This window comes from Salvelinus sp. IW2-2015, linkage group LG27 (genome assembly GCF_002910315.2).
Source record: "Salvelinus sp. IW2-2015 linkage group LG27, ASM291031v2, whole genome shotgun sequence".
Lineage (NCBI taxonomy): Eukaryota > Metazoa > Chordata > Actinopteri > Salmoniformes > Salmonidae > Salvelinus > Salvelinus sp. IW2-2015.
Window position 1 is genome coordinate 35,154,520 of NC_036867.1, and position 22,865 is coordinate 35,177,384.

At 42.0% G+C, this 22,865-nt stretch overlaps 1 protein-coding gene across 1 annotated transcript in view; it reads left to right on the top strand.

Annotated features, from left to right (window-relative positions):
- The window catches only part of LOC111953715 (zinc finger protein 514-like), a 16,197-nt gene extending 8,277 nt beyond the window's left edge, over positions 1-7,920 (top strand). The window contains exon 2 of the mRNA XM_023973161.2: positions 5,619-7,920. Coding sequence (XP_023828929.1) covers positions 5,619-6,565 — 947 coding nt within the window. The 3' untranslated portion in view covers positions 6,566-7,920. The remainder of the gene's footprint in view (positions 1-5,618) is intronic.
- The last annotated feature ends 14,945 nt before the right edge of the window (positions 7,921-22,865 follow it).

Below are 22,865 nucleotides of genomic sequence, written 5' to 3' on the forward strand. Positions count from 1 at the left end.
TATTCCACGTTAAGAGTTTAGGTTATTATTGGACTATGTTCTCTCTATACCATTTGTATTGTCTATCAATACCTTTTCTTGACTATTGAGATTCTTATAGGCGACTTTTGTATTGCCAGTGTAACAGTATAGCTTCCGTCCCTCTCCTCGCCCCTACCTGGGCTCAGAACCAGGAACACATACAACACAGCCACCCTCGAAGCATCGTTACCCATCACTCAAACAAAAAGCCGACGGCCCTTGCATGAGCAAGGCGGACTAGCAACTACTTCAAGTTCTCAGAAGCGAGTGACGTCACCGATTGAAACGCTATTAGACGGAGCACCCGCTAACTAGCTTAGCATTTCACATGGTTCAAACCAGCTAATCTCGGGAAGTTGTTTATGCTTGAAGTCATAAACGGCCTAATTGCTTGAAGCACAAGGGAAGAGCTTGGCAAACTACAAAAGTGCTGTTTGAATGGCTCGCTCTATATGAATCATAGACTTAACTATAAAAATACATAACACACAAATGCAAAGCTTATGTCATCTAATATGGTCAATCCGGAAACTATCGTTTCGCAAAACAAGACGTTATTCTTTCAGTTAGAAGTACAGCGTATTCAACTTCAGTACATACATACTTGCTATCTTTTGTATCTAAGGGTGGCATCCAATGAAGTCTAAATATTTCCTGTTAATTTCATTACTCAGCAACTTCAATGTTATGTACATAATTACGTAAAAATTCTGGCAAATTATGTTGCAACGAGCCGGCGGCTCCAAACTGTTTGCCAATAACCTGACTCTGCATGCAATTAACGAAATAGAAGTGACACAATTTCCCCTAGTTTAATATTGCCTGCTAACCTGGATTTCTTTTAACTAAATATGCGGTTTAAAAAAATATGCCTCTGTGTATTGATTTTAGAAAGGCATTGATGTTTATGGTTAGGTACATTCGTGCAACGATTGTGCTATTTTCGCAAATGCGCTTTTTAAATCATCCCCCGTTTGGCGAAGTTTGGTCTTCAACACAGTTCGCAACGAGCCAGGCGCCCAAACGCTGCATATAGCCTGACTTCTGTTGCACAGAACGCAAGAGAAGTGACACAATTTCCTAGTTAAAAGAAAGCATGTTAGCAGGCAATATTAACTAAATATGCAGGTTTAAAAATATATACTTGTGTATTGATTTTAAGAAAGGCGTTGGATGTTTATGGTTAGGTACACATTGGTGCAACGACAGTTCTTTTTTCGTGATGCTCTTGTAATAAGCGTTTGGCGAAGTAGGCTATGATTCAATGATAAATTAACAGGCAGTCGCATCGATATATATGCAACGCAGGACAAGCTAGATAAACTAGTAATATCATCAACCATGTGTAGTTAACTAGTGATTATGTTAAGATTGTTTTTTATAAGATACGTTTATGCTAGCTACACCTTATCTTGGCTCCTTGCTGCACTCGCATAACAGGTAGTCAGTCTCCTCGTGGAGTGCAATGTAATCGGCCATGATCGGTGTCCAAAAATGCAGATTACCGATTGTTATGAAAACTTGAAATCGGCCCTAATTAATCGGCCATTCTGATTAATCAGTCGACCTCTAGTTTACAATCTAGCCAGACACCTAGGTATTTGTAGTGGTCCACATATTCTAAGTCAGAGCCGTCCAGAGTAGTGATGCTAGTTGGGTGGGCGGGTGCCGGCAGCGAATGGTTGAAAAGCATGCATTTGGTTTTACTAGCGTTTTAAGAGCAGTTGGAGGCCACGGAAGGAGTGCTGTATGGCATTGAAGCTTGTTTGGAGGTTAGTTAAAACAGTGTCCAAAGAAGGGCCAGATGTATACAGAATGGTGTCGTCTGCGTAGAGGTGGATCAGGGAATCACCCGCAGCAAGAGCGACATCTTTGATATATACAGAGAAAAGAGTCGGCCTGAGAATTGAACCCTGTGGTACCCCCATAGAGACTGCCAGAGCTACTCAATGCCATGACAGAGGGTATCACGTCTGCTGCAGCCGCAGTTGATGAGCTTATTTCTCGAGTCAGTTGTTCGAAATGGAGCTAGGAGTGTGTTCATGTTTCCAAGTTTCAAACATGTTCTCAAATGCCATTGAAATGGCAGCATTGGTATGACTACCAGCACATTCTTGTGCATGCAATACGACTTTCCTCAGTACAAAATCCTCGTCAACCCACTGTGCTGTCAGACTCTGCATGCTCATGGAGCTGACACCGCTGGTCCAAACGCCAGTCGTGAAGCTAATAACAGTGACGCCAATAGCAAGTAGCTCATGGATGTGCGTTTCAATAATACTGTGCAACTCCGGTAGGGCAACATCTGAAAATTAGCTCCTACTTGGTAGTGTGTACCGGGGCTCGAGGTGCTCGACTATTCGGTGAAAGCAAACATCATCCACGGGTCAACCACTCCAGGGATATTCTTATTTTCTTTGAAGTCAACTCCCCATGAAACGCCTGAGTTTTCACACTGAGTTTTCACATTGATGGGTGCCCTGCTCCCAAGAGCTACAATACAGCAGGTTTTTCAAATCGGATGAGCCACAACACGCGCTCTTTCTGCTCCGCGGAAGTACAAGAAATCAAACTAGCCTACATCTCGTGATCCTCACAGATCCCCACAGATCCCCACCAGTTGAAATATCACAAACGGAATCCTCAAGTTTGGCATTTGGGCCATCTGCTCCTCTTCTACAAACTGTACTCCTACCATGTAAGAGGACACATTATCAGAACTCAACATAACTTTGCTCCTTTTTCCATTCTCTACACTCCATTCTTCCACTATTCCACCGCCATTAGATTGAAGATCCAAGTTTGCACCTGCTTCCGCCGTCCTCGCTTCAGTCACGCAAGACCCCTCGTTCATTAGCAGCACCTGGCTCTCTAGGTACGGCTACAACTGGTTATTGTCAGCATTTGAACTAATCATAGGGCGGATTCGATTATTCTGAGCCGTGGGGCACCGGCTCGTGGCGTGTGACCCATTTCACCCATTGCAAAGCACGCTTACCCGGGCCAGATGAATCAATTCCCCTCACTAGTCACGAAATGGTCAAGTCAGGGGTCGCCTTCCCCTGCTCATGCATCAATCAATGGCTGCGTGCCACGTCAATAACGGTGTCCTGACTGACAGATTTCTACAACATATGTGGTTAGCTGATACTGTAAAATACCTATCTAGGCATTGTAAGATCTGGCAGGCATCTCACTCACACACAGCAGTGTATTCCTAATTATCCCAACTGACAAATTAAGAAGATTGAAATACTGCTAGTTTTTAAAATATTTTGTCAGTAGGCTAGCTAATGCTATAGCAGGTCGAAATGAATGGGTTGATTTAGCATTAGCTAACCTAGCATTCTGACGAGAAACTCAGTTTCATTAAAAACTAGCAGTATTTCAATCTTCTCGATTTGTTATTTAGGTTGGAACTGGTTGATGGAACAGAACCGAGAAATAAAACTTTTTCAAGGAAAAGAACCGGGAATGAAAGTGATGTATACTGTTCCGGAACTCAACCATTATTTTAAACCGCTGCTGCTGCAGTTGTAGGCCCGTATGAGCTGCTGCAGTTGTAGGCCCGTATGAGCTGCTGCAGTTGTAGACCCGTATGAGCTGCTGCAGTTGTAGGCCCGTATGAGCTGCTGCAGTTGTAGGCCCGTATGAGCTGCTGCAGTTGCAGGCCCGTATAGCTGCTGCAGTTGCAGGCCCGTATGAGCTGCTGCAGTTGGCAGGCCCGTATGAGCTGCTGCAGTTTGCTAATGGCCCGTATGAGCTTGCTGCAGTTGCAGCCTATGAGCTGCTGCACGTTGCAGGCCCGTATGAGCTGCTGCAGTTGCAGGCCCGTATGAGCTGGCTGCAGTGCAGGCCGTATGAGCTGCTGCAGTTGCAGGTCCGTATGAGCTGCTGCAGTTGCAGGCCGTATGAGCTGCTGCAGTTGCAGGCCCGTATGAGCCTGCTGCAGTTGCAGGTCCGTATGAGCTGCTGCAGTTGCAGGTCCGTCATGAGCTGCTGCAGTTGTAGCCCGTTATGAGCTGCTGCAGTTGTAGGCCGTATGGCCGCTGCTGGCTGGTCATGGCCCTATGCGCTGCTGTCCTTCAACTGCAGACCACTGATGGCAAGCTACCTCCCTATAGCCTGAATACTAGTAAATGGGGGGGAAATTGATACAATTACACATGGGTATACTAGTTTTGACTAGTTGCGCCAGTTGGCTGTACCTGCACCATGATTTTTCCTTCATAGCTTGTTCTCCATCTTTTTAAGTAGGGAGCCAATTTGTTTTCAGCACTTTTATTTCCCTGACTGATCCAAACTTGTTTTCTCATGGCTCTCTCTTGTCCCTTGCAGTAGACATATGGTGAGCAATATGTTTCGACCGTAATAGTCACAGTATTGAATAGCAATACATATAGAATCGTGAGAATCAAATGACATATCGTATAGGCACCTAAGTATCGTGATCGTATCGTGAGTTCCCTGGAAATTCCCAGCTCTACTGACTACCCAGCCACATTGTTTCGGCCAAACCCCACACCCACTAGTATTTCTTCTCCACGATGAGTAGGGATTTGCTTTGATTCTCTGATTGGTTAGAGACGATCCAGTCACTAATGAATGTGTTTTGTACAACGCCCCCTCATTTTAACATTAGCACTAACAAATTCTAGGATGTCAGTTTCAGATAGAATGTGTGGAGCTGTCGATAAAGCAATGGAATCAAATTCAGGTTTGAGACGTCAGRCAAACCTCTCTCCTGATATTTGACTGGAAATGCCTGTGGTTTGATCGGGAGTTTGGGCTTTGTCCACTCTAGGATTCTAACTCTACAATCAATTCATATAGCGAGAGAAATTAAGAAATAATTTGCAGTCAATATTAATTTTTAATGTGAATAGAATAAGCAATATAAAATCCATGTTTATTAAGTACAACCTCTGTAGACATTCTCTCGTGGACAGACTACGTAAACATAAATGGTACAGTAGATGTGTCTTCGTACTATCGCCACTGATAGCTAACGAGCAGCAATATTTCCGGGGCTTGGATTTTTCCTCACTGTTTTTTTTTTAGACAAATCACGATTTCACAGGTGGATAGCGTCTTTAGAATTTTGGGAGGGGACTTTCTGCCCGTATCTTGCAAAAAGAGAGGTTGGAGCTCCTCGTTCTTGTTCCGCTCCTTGTTCTAGTATCTCTTCTCTTAACACGTATGGACCTAGAACTTAATTGAGCAGCTGACCAATTACGCAAGACTCGAGTTCTGGGTTAACAGAGTTTACTAAATAAACTATAAATGTAAAATGTAAATGTTTACTGAAGACAAAGTTGCTCCCAGTACTACCCTTGTGTTTTTTTATGGACCATTAGTGTTGTTTAGACCAGTAATGAGCTATACCCCCTCCATTATAATCATTAGTCAGATTGCAGTTGTTGGTCAAAATGTTTGACTATTATATACGCAAACTGTTTGGGCCAATCAACAACAGCACAGATGAGTGCGAAATCTTGAACATAGGCTGTCTTAGACCCCATTTATCTTATGTCAGATCATCAGTACCTAGCTCATCAGCTTCTAACTTCTAACTCATCTTTTCTCCTTCCCTTCAGATTTCCAGCAGTTCATTGTCTCTGAAGAGGAGTTTCCCCCTGAGCAGCAGCATTATAAGCAGGAGTGGAGCCCCAGTCTGGGGAAATATAATTGGAACCCCATACAGATTAAAGAAGAACAGGAGGAATTCAGTGTCATCCAGGAGGAGGAAGACTCTGTATTCACTCCTGCCTGGGTGAAAAGTGACTATGATCAGTACCCAACTCAGTCCTCACAAACCCAAAGTGAAGAATACAAAGACAGAATGGCCTCAACAGAACAGATCAAAACAGAACCTAAGGAAGATGATTCCTCAGAGACAACCAGTGACTCTCATCCCCAGTGCAAATTAAAGAAGACATGGACAGAAAAAGGACAAATCTCGAATGGTAGAAAATCCATGGATCTGAAATCACCAGTGGAAAGGAGACACACAGAAGATAAATCATTTTGCTGTAGTGATTGTGGTGAATGTTTTTCTCAGATGGGAACACTGGATTCTCATATGAGGACCCACACACGGGATAAATCGTATCACTGTCAGGATTGTGACAAAGTATTCACTCGGATTGACTGCTTCAAATTGCATAGGAAGGCCCACACAGGAGAGAAACCGCACCGCTGTGGTGAATGTGGCAAATGTTTTTCTCAAGTTGGGTATCTGAACTATCACATAAAGACTCACACAGGGGAGAAACCTCAYCGCTGTCATGATTGTGGCAAATGTTTCTTTCGAGTTGGTGAGCTGACACTTCATAAGAGGATTCACACAGGCGAGAAACCACATCGCTGCCAGGTCTGTGGCAAATGTTTTGCTCGTCCTAGTAATCTGAGTTCTCACATTAGGATTCACACAGGGGAAAAATCTTATAGCTGTCATTACTGTGGCAAATATTTTCGTCATAAAGGTAATCTGACAACACATATGAGGATTCACACGAGGAAAATCACATCATTGTCGCTATAGTAGCAGATCTTTCAGCACTGGCGGTAGTCACATGAGTTCATGAGGATAATCACATGAACGATAAATTATATTGCTGTCAGGATTGTTGTAAATACTAATTGTTTGAATCTGAATTGACTGGGGAGACGGAGAGGAAGCGACCACATTACTGCCATGACTAGAAAATATTTCATGACTGCCTTTGTAACGGCGTTCCTCCTCCTCTTCATACGAAGAGGAGGAGTAGTGATTCGACCAAGGCGCAGCGTTGTGATATGACATAATGAATTTATTTACAAGCGACGAACACTGACACGAACTATACTTGAAATAATCAAAATAACAAACGACGTAGACGAAACCTGAACATGGAACTTACATAAAGACACGAAAGAACTCACGAACAGGAATAGACTACATAAAACGAACAAACCGAAAACAGCCCCGTGTGGTGCACAGACACAGACACGGAAGACAATCACCCACAAACAAACAGTGTGAACAGCCAACCTATATATGGTTCTCAATCAGAGGAAAACGTCAAACACCTGTCTCTGATTGAGAACCATATAAGGCTAATTACAAGTGACCTAAACATAGAAACACTAAACATAGAATGCCCACCCCAACTCACGCCCTGACCAACTAAACACATACAAAAATAACATAAAACAGGTCAGGAACGTGACAGCCTTTGTTTGACATTGTGTATGAGCCATTCACACGGGAGGAATCTTACAAGCGTCTGTCAAATGCTTAAGTGCCAAAAGTGCATTGAATTGTCATCAGAATAGACACTGAAAATAAACTATTTAGGTTAAGTCATGATTGCTTCAAAACAAAGCAATGCTTAAGCGGACACATGGACATCAGTCAGACGATTGAGTCACATTTTGTAACTTACACCTGTGAGTGGAGATACGGTTCTTGGGTGAATAATATACTCTTGTCTTTTGCTTTTTGTAATACTACAAATAGTTACTATTGTTCATAGTTTTATACTTGATTACATTGTATAGTCATCTTTAACTTTCCATGTGAACCCTGCACAATATCTGTCAAATAATTAATCCAACGACAGTGATACGATTATTTTGATCTGATAAAGCCTACGTTGATGCAAGCTGTAACCGAACCTAGCTCAAACGGTCACTTGAACTGGTCCAATTGAATCCATTAGAAACCATTCGATTCCAGTTCAGCCCACGAGACACCAGTAACCATTCTATACCTGAACTAACTGGAATTTCCCCTAGGGAATTGATGCAATGTTTATGTACGCATGTATGATACCTACTTAAGTGTGTTATTGTGTGTTTTGCCCCCTATATAGTACTGTCTTCCTTGTATGTCATGATAAAACATTTTATGGAAAAGTTATAGAATGATTTCTTGAAAAGAGTGGGAGCCCTGTTAAAAAGACCAAAAATTACTTCCATGCTGACCAGACCGGACACGTCGCGTGCGTGAGCGTCGCAAAATAAATTTAGAAATCCATGTTATTCAATTATTGCCCCCACACTGCTTGCACGCGCCAACGAGCGTCTGCGACGCCAAGGGCTAAAATAGAAGTTGTTCCTATTTCTGATGCAGATCGCGCTGAAAGGCATCTCATTGGTTTATAGAAGCAGGTACCCATGTGCCATCTCCTCATTGGTTATACCCACGTGGGTGACTGAAAGACGAACTTTGTTGCCATGGTAATACAATGAAAGTTTAGATGCGATCACCATATAAGTTAAAAGATGAAAAAGCCTGGAAGGAGGAGAGATGACTAGAAACGATTCGGTTGGCCGTTTTATGTGTGGATTAATTGTCGGAGTAGAGGTCATTGTGCATTTCAGGTAAAATAACAACTCAATGTTTATATCCCAGGACAAATTAGCTAGCAACAGCAAGCTAGCTAAATAGGACAAATTAACTTTAGCTAGCAAGTGCAAGCTAGCTAGCTAAATTGCCATACATGTTTAATGCTTTTTGACCTGTCCCCAAATTAATGTCATTGGTTGAGTTTGTTTTGATATTTTAACCTGCGTGTCGTGATCGCGTTTGGTGTGGGGGGGCAAAATAAATGTATGCAAGTTAGCGCACGATTGCGCACGAGCGCAGCCGGTTTGGGTTCCGTGTTAGAGGTCCATGTGTTTTATGACTAGTATAAGATATGTTGATAATACAGTCATTTTAGTCTTTATTATTAATTTTACAGTTTCACGTGACATGACTAACTTTGAAATAATTACACTTGACCTGGAAGCGCTTCATTACTCTTGTTGGCTTCACAGGTGACAACACGAGCTAGCTATAGGCGTTATCTGAAAAATGTCTAAATTGGAGTTGAGTGACTTTTAACCAACGATGGTGATTCATGCCTAGGCTTTTTTTATGCCTAGGCTACATCTAGCAAGCTTACGCTGGGTCACTAGCAACCCGCCTCTGCATCATTTATAGCCTGAACAGCCGCTAGTGGTCGCTGCAAGGTTATTTTAGTTTTGTGATTTAATATTAGTTTTTTATTTTGATTAGAAATTCAGTTCAGTTAGAGTTAGTTTTTAGACTTGATTTGCTAGTTTTTTTTTTGTTGAGTTTTGATAGAAATGTTTATTTTGTTTTTATATTTAGTTTGTGTTAGGGACAGAAAGTAGCCTATGTGTGGGAGGCTAGGAGACATTTGTTGTTGGCCCATAGTTTGTTTTCTTAGGATGTCACTTCTTGCCACTGGGTGCTGTACTACATAAGGTGATGGGCCTGGACCATAGACAACATCTCTGTGTCACGATGGCATCTGTGAGAGAATGGGCAGTGCCTTTGAGGCCATCTCATCTTAAAAAGTCAATTTTCTTCTTCACGAGTCAAATTCCTAGGCTCCTGATGACCCGGCTGTCAGGACTCCAACCGGGTCGTCAGGTCATGCCAAAAAGGTCATCAGGAGGGAACAGACAATGAATTGGGAAGTCCTGGCGAGTTGACGAAAGCAAAATGGCGGAAGTCCTCAATGGCGCTGCCCATGCTAACACAGGCTTTTGGCCAGTAGAGACAAGTATTCCGACCCTTTACTCAGTACTTTGTTGAAGCACATTTGGCAGCAATAACAGCCTCGAGTCTTCTTGGGTATGAAGCTACAAGCTTGGCACACCTGTATTTGGGGAGTTTCTCCCATTCTTCTCTGCACAGCCTCTCAAGCTCTGTCAGGTTGGATGGGGAGCGTTGCTGCACAGCTATTTTCAGGTCTCCAGAGATGTTGGATCAGGTTCAAGTCTGGACTCTGGCTGGGCCACTCAAGGACATTCAGAGACTTGTCCCGAAGCTACTCCTGTGTTGTCTTGGCTGTGTGCTTAAAGTCTTTGTCCTGTTGGAAGGTGAACCTTCGACCCAGTTTGAGGTCCTGAGCGCTCTGGAGCAGGTTTTCATCAAGGATCTCTGTACATTGCTCCGCTCATCTTTGCCTCGATCCTGACTAGTCTCCCAGTCCGTGCCGCTGAAAAACATCCCCACAACATGATGCTCCCACCACCATGCTTCACCGTAGGGATGATGCCAGGTTTCCTGCAGATGTGATTCTTGGCATTCAGGCCAAAGAGTTCAATCTTGTTTTCATCAGACCAGGGAATCTTGTATCTCATGGTCTGAAAGTCCTTTCGGGTGCCTTTTGGCAAACTCCAAGCGGGCTGTCATTGCCTTTTACTGAGGGGTGACTTCCATCTGGCCACTCTACCATAAAGGCCTGATTGCCCGAGTGTTGCAGTGATGGTTGTCCTTCTGGAAGGTTCTTCCATTTCCAGCGGAAGTCTGGAGCTCTGTCAGAGTGACCATCGGGTTCTTGGTCGCCTCCCTGACCAAGGCCCTTCTTCCCCGATTGCTCCGTTTTTGGCCAAGCCTCCAGCTCTAAGAAGAGTCTTGGTAGTTCATATTTCTTAAAAATTGAAGAAGTTTGGGAGGCCACCGTGCTCTTGGGGACTTTCAATGCTGCAGCCATTTTTTGGTACCCTTCCTCAAATTTGTTCCTCGACACAATCCTGCCTCGGAGCTCTATGGACAATTCCGTCAACCTCATGGCTTGGTTTTTGCTCTGACATGCACTGTCAACTGTGGGACCTTATATAGACAGGTGTGTGCCTTTCCAAATCATGTCCAATCAATTGAAATTACCACAGGTGAAACATCTCAGGGATGATCAATGGAAACAGGATTCAGCTGAGTTCAATTTCGAGTCTCATAGCAAAGGGTCTGAATACTTATGTAAAAAAGGTATTTCTGTTTTATTTTTAATACATTTGCAAAAATGTCTCATCTAAAAACCTGTTTTTGCTTTGTCATTATGGGGTATTGTGTGTAGATTGACAAGGGGGGGGGGGGGACTATTTAATACATTTTAGAATAAAGCTGTAATGTATCAAAAAAGTCAAGGGGCCTGAATACTTTCCCGAGTGCACTATCACTGACTAACCCCTTCAAATAGGGTTAATAAAAATAAAATAACACTTCACAAATCTAACAGTTCACAGCCAGCCTGTGTGCGTGTTCACCAAACATGATTTTCTGGTTTATCAAATAAAAGTGTATTGGTCGTGTACACAGATTTGCAGATGTTATCGCAGGTTCAGCGAAATGCTTGTGTTTTCAGCTCCAGTAATACATAATCCAGATTTTTTTTGTAGAAATTAAGAAATATCAGAACGAGCAGAGACTGGACTATAAATATACTGTATATACACTGAGTATACAAAACATTAATAACACAACATTTCTAAATATATAATACCACTTTGACATTATGGGGAGTTGTATGTAGCCCAGTGACCCCAATTTTTTTTTGCAATTCTATCATTTTTAAATCCAGGTTGTAACACAACAAAATGTGGGGGGRAAAGTCAAGGGGTGTGAATAATTTCTGAAGGTAAATCCATATACTTTCCCAAATACTTTTCTTTCTGCAGGTGAATCCAGGTGAAAGCTATGATCCCTTATTGACGTCACTTGTTAAATCCACTTCAAATCAGTGTCGATGAAGGGGAGGAGACAGGTTAAAGAAGGATTTTTAAGCCTTGAGACAATTGACACATGGATTGTGTGTGCCATTTGGAGGGTGAATGGGCAAGACAAAAGATGTAAGTGCCTTTGAATGGAGTATGGCATTAGGAGCAAGGCATACCGGTTTGAGTTGGTCTCCTTGTAGACTAAGATGTGTGGGGTAATGACTGATTAAATAAATTGCCTATCAATTGAGTATCGTGTTAACTCTTTCGCCTTTTCTTAATTCTATTTTACTGTTAGATGTGTGTATTGTGAATTGTTAGATACTACTGCACTGGTGTAGCTAGGAACACAAGCATTTCGCTACACCTGCAATAACATCTGCTAAATATGTGTATGTGACCAATAAAATGAAATATTATTATTCCAGCCTTTTACCGTTCTCATTGTTGGAGTGGACACGTTGTTTTCAGCACGCACAACCTATGGTACACTTGTGAGAAACACGTTTTGTTTTGTCAATTTAGTCATTGTCTTTTGTTTGGTGCGCTCCTGTCAATGTTGAGTAGGGACGCGCACCTGATTTACACATTAAAGTAGGCCTATATGCTATCTGGCCTGCGCACAAATGTAGGCATACAAATGTGCCCAATTGGAGATCTGATAGTATTTATGATTGGCTTAATGCACCACCACTAATGAGCTGTGGCGCTTCTCAAAGTAATGTTTTCTTCACCTAAAACAGCAAGGAAACAAAGCCTGTTTTTACACCAATTGAAAATAACAATTCCTCAATGTATTTAAAAAAAATCTTTCCAGCTCTCTCCCTTTTGATAACCACAGCGTGAAAGTGAAAAGTGTCATTCTCTGATCCAGTGGAAACGTCATAAAATAGGCCTACCTGATTACTTCTTGTTCCTTGCGCAAATAACCTACAGCTTGGTCTGCATGGGAAACTTGGGGCGCAGAATATTTTGTACAATGTTGCAAGGAGCTTCAGGCTGGACCCAAGTTAATAGTTTATACAATGTTTCAAGTTTGTTAGACAGCCAATGTGATTTATAGGATATTTATTTTTAGCAGCATTTTTTATTTGTTGGCTTTATAGTCTATTTTAACATAGTTGGCAATGGAAATAGAAGTTGCTCTTTATGGTTTGTATAATATTCGTTTAGATTTGGATACAATTGACTAACCACATGAAAATGATTTTGAGATGTTATTAGATATTAAATGAAACTGTTCCACAAACATGTTCATATGAAAACCATAACTTGCACGCAGATCGGTAGAAATGGTAAGATAAATTGAGAAAGGTTGCCGCCAACTCGTGTAGCCTATTACCGGCATCTTCAGAAGAGTAATGGCAGCATCTGCGATAGCCAGCAGGAGCGAGAGGAGAATAGTTGGGTCAGGTTAAGGTTGTTTTCTTCTGGTTATCTTGATCTTTGGCTCCCTCTTGAGTCATTAGTGTCTTATTTAATCAAACAGTGAGCTTAAAGCATCAGACAAACTCAATGCATATATTGTTGATTCTATTAAAACACAGGTTGTGTCTATATATAAGGAAAAATACATTTTAAAATTTTGAATACTGTTTTTGTCAGGGACAGCCCTACTTAGGTCAATCGTTTTCCCCATTGTAACTGAATGCCTCTGCTTGTCTGCCTACTTTATATAGCAAGTCACAACCATTTTTCGTGAACTGGGTGGTGTACCAAATAAACTGTCTACTGAGTGTATATCACATGTATCTATAGATTAAAATCTGATCTGCAAGATACAGCTTCCACTAACACCACAGGGGAGACAGACACCAGAGGATATCGAAGATGATGCCACAGATCGTATCTGCCCCAGGCCGGCAGGAAATGCTTAAGGGGAGACAGACACCAGAGGATATCGAAGATGATGCCACAGATCGTATCTGCCCCAGGCCGGCAGGAAATGCTTAAAAAAAAAAAGCAGTCCAGGTTGCTTTTCATGTTCTCCTGCTTTTCTGCATCAAAGTGGACAGCTCTAGGGGATAGTCATTGTTACACCAGACCATAGGCGGAAATCCCAGGGGGGGACGGGGGGGACACGACCCCCCCTCCAAATCTAAACGAATATTATACAAACCATAAAGAGCAACTTCTATTTCCATTTTTTTTTTTTTATGTTGGCAGGGTTCACACACTAGCTGAATTTGCAGAGCTAGCGCGCAAACATTAACTAGCAAGCTAGCTAGTACCTATTCCATTAATGTGGCGTCGTCAAAGATGGAATCTTTGCTATCGTCAGTTTATTCCAAKATCAGCATGCAGCTGTAGYGCTTCAAAGTCCCWGTGATAAGGTTAGCGATAAACTGAAGTCCAAACTGAACAGAACTACACTCTCTTATACCATTGTCTTAAATATATTTAATGGTCTCGTTGCAAAAGCTAAATTGTCGCTAGTGAAAGTTTTTACATTTATTTTATTTCACCTTTATTTAACCAGGTAGCAAAGATTATAGCAAACACCACAGAATCGGAATTGGTGCTCGCTAGCTTTACAAATTCAGCTATTGTTGGAAGCCAGCCAATATGAAACAAACTATATTACAATTAGAAAAGGTTGCAGCATATGTTGTGTAAATGTGTGTGTGCAGCTTGACCGGCCAGCCAGCCAGGTAGAAAAATGGCAGAAAAAAGTAAAAAGACAGACATCAGAGTATTTTTCAGTACACCAAAACGCATAGTAAGAACTCTAGTAGCCTAATATCTCAAAGACTAGTTGATAAAATGTTCATAAGAAAGAAGTGAAATGTTAATGGAAATGTTTCACAATGATGTCATTAGGCAGAGCAGGCAACAGATGGCACACAGACAGCAGAGCTTGGGACAGATATGCAGGGACAGACTGGCAGAGACAGGGAGTCTCAGGTAAGTTTGTTGAGTCTTTGTTGTTTGGCAACATTATGAAAGGTTCTCCATTTTTTTGACTTGTAAAATAGGGACATAATTGGAAAATGCCATGGATACCCCCGCTCTCAACTTAAACTGATGACTAAACTAAGATTTTGTTTATGGCAATGGATATGCTTTGCTGATTAATTGTGTAGTTTGGGTACCGTAGTTATCGAGTACGGCAAACACCTTATTTATTTTCTAGGAGACAGACTGTGAGTCAGTGAGGGTGGTGAAAGGGAAAAGACGCAGGGAGAGAGACTTCAGAGAACATGTCACAGCCACGGCAGGACCAGTGTCACCCTTATTGCCAGCAGCACCAGTATAGGGGACAGTGGCACAGCATCGTCCAGTTACCTCAGTGATGGCACAAAAATATATCAGCCACACCCACAATTTTATGAACACAACCTCTTGCCAACAGAGTGTTGACGTTTCAAGAGGCCCCAAAGCATAGAATGAAATTCTGAACATCATGGCCAATACAATCATTCGAGGCATTGCAGCTGAGATTAGGTCTCTTCCGATTTGTACAATTTTCATTAATTGTTGATGGTACTCAAGATGTCTCTGGTGCTGAACAGGAGAGAGTCTTTCTGCGTTATGTTGACCATGACCTTGTCCCTCACGATGAGTTTATTGGGCTATACAGGGTGTCGGAGACAACAGGCGAGGGCATTGCGAAAGTGGCAACTGAAGTGTTGTTGAGGCTCAATTTGCCCATGTCTGGCTTACGTGGGCAGAGTTACGATGGTGCCTCAAACATGGCAGGAAAATACACAGGTGCACAGGCAATTGTGAGAAGGCAGCACCCATTAGCCCTCTATGTCCATTGTGGAGCACACTGTGTAAATCTGATTACACAGGCTGGCTGCTCAGCCTCCCCACTGATCCGGGATTCCCTTTCTTGGGTCCATCAGTTAGGTGTCCTCTATGGCCAGTCAGGAAAGTTTAAGAGCATGTTTGAATCAATTGCCACGTGCAAAGAAATAAATCTGCCCACCCGGAAACCCCTATGTCCAACAAGGTGGACTGTGCGGAATACTGCTATTAGAGCTGTGCTAGGGCAGTATGAGCGGGTACTAAGCAGCCTAGAGGAGATGGCAAAATCTGCATCCAAGACAGCTTCAACTGCCAGTGGCTTATTCGAGCACTTCAGAAAAGGCAAGACTGTGTTGGGCCTCACACTTGCCTCTGCTGATCTTGAAGAGCTTGAATGTCTAAACATTTCACTTCAAGAGGAAAACTCAGACTGTCTTTGGTATGCAGGCTGCAGTCGAGTGTGTGCGGTCATCTTTTAGGGGCACGAGAAATGACGAAAGCTACCTTGCACTGTATGAGAAAGCAACATTGATTGACTCTATTGAATCCATTGAGACRCACTCAAGRCGATTTSCTGKCAAAGCAGTGGATCACTRTAGGGCAGAATKTTTTTAAGTGTTGGATGGTGTGGAGKTTCAGTTTGGCGACCGTTTTGACCAGGACAGTCTAAACATTCTGCAAAAGTTGGAAAGAGCGCTTCTCACGGGGGAGTTGGATGAGTCTCTAGATCAGTACMCAGARSTGAACATAGATTCTCTTTCAGTGCAGATCCCTCTCTTTCACAACAAATACCCCTGTAGCAGCAGTGGAGAGGCAGCAGAGGTCCTCAGGAGGCTTCCAGTGGAGGTGCGGGGGTTGTTTGACCAAGTTGAGGTGCTGATCAGAATTTTGTCTGTGGTGCCAGTGTCTTCATGTGAGGCTGAGAGGAGTTTCAGTGCACTCCGCAGATTAAAGACTTGGCTACGGGCTAGCATGGGCCAAGAGAGACTGAACGGCGTAGTTGTCTGTAATGTACATAAAGACAGGCTGGACAGTCTCAAGAGGGAAAATATCGGCCAGCAATTTGTTGGATCCATTGAAACCCGCAAACATATGTTCGGTTCTTTTGTTCAGTAGTGTGTATAGCAGTGGTTCTCAACTTTTTGGGGTACTGGAACCCCTGCATATTTTGAAGCAAGGCAGGCAAGGTTTTGAGCGGTCCTCAGGGACCTCCACCCCCTCTATATTATATGTAAACTTACTGGAAACCTTGTGGTACTGACTACATTCATTACACTTTTTTATTTCACGGACCCCTTGCAATTAGTCCATGGACCCCTGTTTGAGAACCCCTGGTGTAATTGATATTTGTTCTTTTGTTTAGTAGTTTTTAGTACATGACAGTACACTTACAAATTATTTATTTCATGTTATTTTATTTAAAATTGCATACTTTGTGCGACATACTTGTCCATAGCTGCTGTTTGAAGAGTTGAGACACTGACTGAAGGATATTTTGTTTGATTTATTTGGGTTTTTCATTGAAGTAGTTATTTTGCTTTTAGAACTGTACTTATTTTAAGCTTTTTGTTCTTGTAAAGATATTGTAGAAGACTCAGGCCAGTGGCACATTTAATGACTATATAAATGTATCACAAAGTTAAATTAAAAGGTCAATTCAATACGGAGACCAACTTTGTGATGGTTCTCAATGGAGATTATTTTGGATGAGATCACACCATGTTCATTGTATTTATGAACACTACACCCATACAGTGTACAGTACCATTGCTACCTACTGGCCTTTCTTGATATTGCTGGTTGTAAGTACGAATACTTGCATACATACTGGACTGGTAAGGAGCACTGCTATAACTATTATTAGTAGTAGTATTATAATGATTTAAACATTTGAACAAGTTGGGAAAACCCTTCAGTTAACTACTGTACCTATCAATTATTCAGTTGTAGGAATTATGGTTCCTCAATATACATGTAACATATTACAACGTAGGCTATGTGTTACAGCACTACTTTTGGTGTCCCCCTCAGGAATTGCTCTTGAGAAAATGTAATGTAATTGTCCCCTCCAAGGTTGATATCAGATTTTTTGCCCCTGCACCAGACAAAGAAATCACATCACGGATTCCCACCTGTCCCACAATTTGGTAATGGTACTCATGATTAGGTTTGAAAGCGTATGTATCATCAGCTTTTTGACAGAGGTAATGACAACCTGTAAATCTTTTAGTCTGGGCACTTCATCTTGGGCTCTCCAAAGGTCCAGGCTATTAGCCTGGCCACAAAAGAGCAGTAACCTGTGGAGCTAGCATAGAACGAGAACGGTATGTTAATGTTAACGTTAGCATAACAGCTAGCTACAGCTGATGTTGTACACAATATAGTATGCCCTTGCTTTTTTATTTATTGTGAGACACCCTGCAGCGCAGGAACATTGCTGCTTCGTTTAATTCCCCTTTGCCTCAATTGTCAGCTTGTGTTTTTTGTATTCTCTCTCTTACTGGGATCGGTAACGTTATGCTTTTGACCCTTAGCCCTCATTTTATTTAATTCAGACAAAGCCTTTCCATCGTTAACATATAACCGTGTAACCAGCGGTTATGGATGAAGTCTTATAAAAATGTGTGGAACAACTGACTGAAGACGAAACGGCCGGTCATTCGTGCGTTTGAGTCCGTTTCTGAACGTGTTGAAACAAGCAAGGTCTTGTAGAAAACGAGTATTTGGTTGCCTAGGCAACGTCCCCCTCCCTGCAGCAGCACACATAGAAATATAATTAATAGAATGGGCTTTGAATCTAACCCTGTCAATTTGACTGGTAAACTCATGGGTACACTCACAATGGCTGACTGGTATTGTGATGCAATAATTTCCACGGAAATGTAGAATGTTCACTCAAATGATAACTGATGTGGCTCAAGTGTGCCGTCCTCACTAAAGCCTTGCTCCCATTGATATTTTTTAGTTATACAGCCAGCTTAAACTCTTCCACTAAATGTTCCATATACCAGTCTGGACGTGTCTTAAGTTCATTTTAAAGACATGCGCCAGCATGTAGTAAGTATTTTTTAAACCTCCCACTTTCGACAATGTTTAAATATTTACTTCATACATGCATAATCTGATCATAATTATTATCAACAAAATCCATATTCGTTTGAAAGCTGCTGTTTTTCTGGAAGCTGTGCTGCGCAACTTTCCCCCACGTGGGCCAGCCCCTAGCAATTTGAGTTCTCGCCAATGAGCTTCAGCCCCTCACCATTTGAGTGACAGCTAACAAGATGCACAAACAGCAGAATGAGAAAGCGCCATGGTGTGGTGCACATATGTGACATAGTATGGCATTTTCGGGACCACTTTTGGCTCGTGAGCATTACTTTCAAAACTACTGGCTAAGAAGTGTTTCACTAATCGGGTCTTATGTGAAAATATGGTCATACCAAGTATCATTTAGCTATTTGATTTGGAATTTTAGGAGCCCTTTAAGCATAAAAAAAAGTCTACTTTTTGGGGGGGATGAAACATTGAATTTGGCCTTACTGCTATTAGCCCATAGAAAAGGCATTGAATAACAGATTCATACATGGAAAAACAGTCAACAAAATAAATCAAAAGGAAGTTTGTTTTGAAATTTCTGTCCTATATCAGAGAAGTATACAGATTATTTTTTGGAACATTTTTAACCCCTATTTTTAGGAACACATTTTTTTTTTAACTGGTACCGGGCTACTTTCAGACGAGGCTTGTGGGCGCGCCCTAGAGTGATTGGTCATCCAAAATTCCATGACCATCACAGCCCTATCGAATACTAATGTCCGTTACTTACATATTCCGATAGTGTACAATTATTATTATTTTTATTAGGTAGCGTTAGCTAGCGCTAGTCGGCTGTGCCTGTACCAAACTGGAGTTTTTCATCCTATAGCTTTTTCTCCAAGTCAAATTTTATTGGTCACATACACGTGTTTACCAGATGTTATTGCGGGTGTAGAGAAATGCTTGTGCTTCTAGCTCCGATAGTGCCGTAATATCTAACAGTTTCACAACATATACCCAAAATGCACGTAAATCTAAGTAAGGAATGGATTAGCTTTTTGCAATTTTATTTCCATGGCTGATCAAAATCTAATTTGCAGGAGACACAGTATATTGAGCAATATGTTTGGAACATCGAATCACAATAGATATAGAATCGTGAGAATCACAATACATATCGTATCGTGAGATACTTTACAATTCCAAGCCCTAATGCCTACCCTACTAGCAAGCTCCACTAAGCCACTAGTGGTCGCTGTTTACCAGTCTTTGAGGGTCCCACTATCATTTGGAAGGATATTGTACATTGGCTAGCACACTAATTTCCCTGCTACCGGTGAGTACATTAAACATCCTCCATTCAGGCTGCAAAAGGTGCCAGTTTCCTCCTTACTAACTTAAATGGATAGAGGCAAAAAACTAAAACGGGCAGAATATGCCTACTGTCTTAATAAAACACTATTTTCCACGACAATAGCAAAGTTCAAAGTTCATGGCCAAATCTTCCAAAATCAACGATTATTTGATTTGGCATGACTTAAAGGTGATTTGGCATTGCACAGTTGCCTCTATCACTTCCATTAATGTTTTTAGCTAGTCGTGGTATAAGTTTGCAGACTACTTTCAAGGTGAGGAACCAACTTGCATTACGCTGTAAAAGGCTGAACTTATCCTGCAACAGAGACCCAATTGTCTTATGTCAGATAGCACAAAAATCATCTACACTGTCAGTTGAGGAATGAGCACCGCGTGACAATCATTTCTGCATTGTCTTATCAGCTTTTCAGTTCAAATTCATCCTTTCTCCTTCCCTTCATATTTCCAGCAGTTCATTGTCTCTGAAGAGGAGTTTTCCCCTGAGCAGCAGCACTGTAAGCAGGAGTGGAGCCCTAGTCTGGGGCAAGATGACTGGAACATCATACAGATTAAAAAGGAACAGGAGGAATTCAGTATCATCCAGGAGGAGGAAGGCTGTATTCACTCCTGCTTGGGTGAACTCAGTCCTCACAAACCCAAAGTGAAGAATACAAAGACAGAATGGCCTCTACTGAACAGATCAAAACAGAATCTAAGGAAGTGGGTTTCACAGAGAAAACAAGTGACTCTCAGCCCCTGCACAAATCGAAGCAGACAAAAAAAAAGGAAAAAGCTTCATCAGCTCCAAGGGCAAAAATTCGATGGATCTGAAATCACAAGTGCAAAAGAGGAGTCACAGAGAAGATACAGCTCATCACTGTCAGTGATTGCCAATCTTAGCAAAACATTTGCCACAATCTAAATTTGCACATGACGAATTACACAAAGGACAAACCATTTTGCTGTAGTGATTGGTGAACGTTTAACTCAGATGGGAAAACTGAATTCTCATAGGCTCATGATACACTCGGGGACAAAACCGTATCGCTGTAATTGTGGCAAATGTTGTCCTCAGTGTGTATATCTGGATTCTCATATAAGGACCCACACGGGAGAAATCATATCACTGTCAGGATTGTGACAAATGTTTTGCTCGTGCATGTAAGTGTCATAGGAAGATTCACACAGGAGAGAAACTCATTCACTGTCAAGACTGTGGCAAAGTATTCACTTGGCTAGATGTTTCTAATCGCATAGGAAGACACAGGAGAGAAACAGCATCACTGTGGTGAATGTGGCAAGTGTTTTTCTGAAGTTCGGTATCTGACTTATCACATGAGGAGCCATACAGGGGATAAAATATTTAGGTGTAATGATTGTGGCAATCGTTTTCATTTTGGCACTGGTCTGAAAATTCATGAGGATTCACATAGGGGAGAAATCATATTGCTGCCAGGTCGGTAGAAAATGTTTTGCTCAGTGGTAGTCGGAGTTCTCACATTAGGATTCAAAAAGGGGTGAAGCCTCATCTGTCATTATTGTGGCAAATCATTTCTGCATGACCATAATCTGACTACGCATATGAGGGAAATCATATTGTTGCTTCAGTAGCAGATCTTTGAGCACTGGCAGTCACGAGAGTGCATATGAGGATAATCAGATGAGCGATACACCATTTTGCTGTCAGGATTGTTGTAAATGTTTCACGAATTGTTCCAATCTGGCTCACATCAACACCATCATCCCAGAAACCCTGGACCCACTCCAATTTGCATACCGCCCCAACAGATCCACAGATGATGCAATCTCTATTGCACTCCACACTGCCCTTTCCCACCTGGACAAAAGGAACCCCTATGTGAGAATGCTATTCATTGACTACAGCTCAGCGTTCAACACCATAGTGCCCTCAAAGCTCATCAATAAGCTTGGACTAAACACCTCGCTCTGCAACTGGATCCTGGACTTCCTGACGGGCCACCCTCAGGTGGTAAGGGTAGGTAACAACACATCCGCCCCTCAGCAGCGCGTGCTCAGTAACTCTTTACACCACTACTACTCTGTCATCTATGCATAGTCACTATAACTCTACCTACATGTACATACTACCTCAAGTAACCGGTGCCCCCGCACACTGACTCTGTATCGGTACCCCCCTGTATAGTCTCGCTATTGTTATTTTACTGCTGCTCTTTAATTACTTGTTACATTTCTCTTATTCTTAGCCGTATTTTTGGGAAACTGCATTGTTGGTTAGGGGCTCTTAAGTAAGCATTTCACTGTAAGGTCTGCGCACGTGACTAATAACATTTGGTTTGATCTGGCATATGAGACCGAGGGGAGAAACCACATTCGACCGTGACTGTTGCACATCTTTCACAATTGTCTGTTATATTTGACATTGCATATGGAAATTCACAGGATACATCTTACACGCGTCTGTCATGCTTTAGTGCCAGAAGTACATTGAATAGTCAAAGAACACCCAAAGAGAGAGAAAAAAAATGTATACGTCAAATGATTGCAACAAAGCAAAGCCTAAGGGGACACGTGGAAAGAATGCACAGAAACATGACTGTGTTCTGTGTGTGGGGGGGGGGGGGGGGGGAAGGGCATCAAAGACTGAGAGGCATTTTGTGAGTGGTGACGACAGTTCTCGGGCGATTAAGATATGACTGGGTGTTTAAGACTACCAATATTGTTTAACTTGCAATGTGAACACCGCCAGAATCACTGCACAAGTGGGCTCTTATCAAAGCTTGGTGGTGGAGGGATAACCTACATTTCTTGAATCTGTCCTGTGTCAACACGTTCACATCTCTCTCTCCCCCCCCCCCCATTTTAGCTGTGGTTCATTCTGATTTAGAACCAAAAAAAAAAGGTATTATTTGAAAGTGTGCTTCTTTTCATAAGGAATATTGAAGAGGGATTCGAAATTACGCCCAACCTAAACTGTTAGCCATGAAAGGCAAACACACAATTGTAGAGAAAGTTAGCTTCTCCTTATTGATTGTGGCTCACTAGAAACGCCCATTTGAAGAGTATTGAGATGGACCAGTTGTCGGCAAGGAATCCACTTTAGAATACTGGAGCAGTTTCATGATGTAAGTAATACACAGTCAATAAGGAAAATGTATCGGGTTATTAAATATTACTGTCGTATGAGCAATTTTTTTGGGGGGGGCGAAAGAGTTATTAACACGATA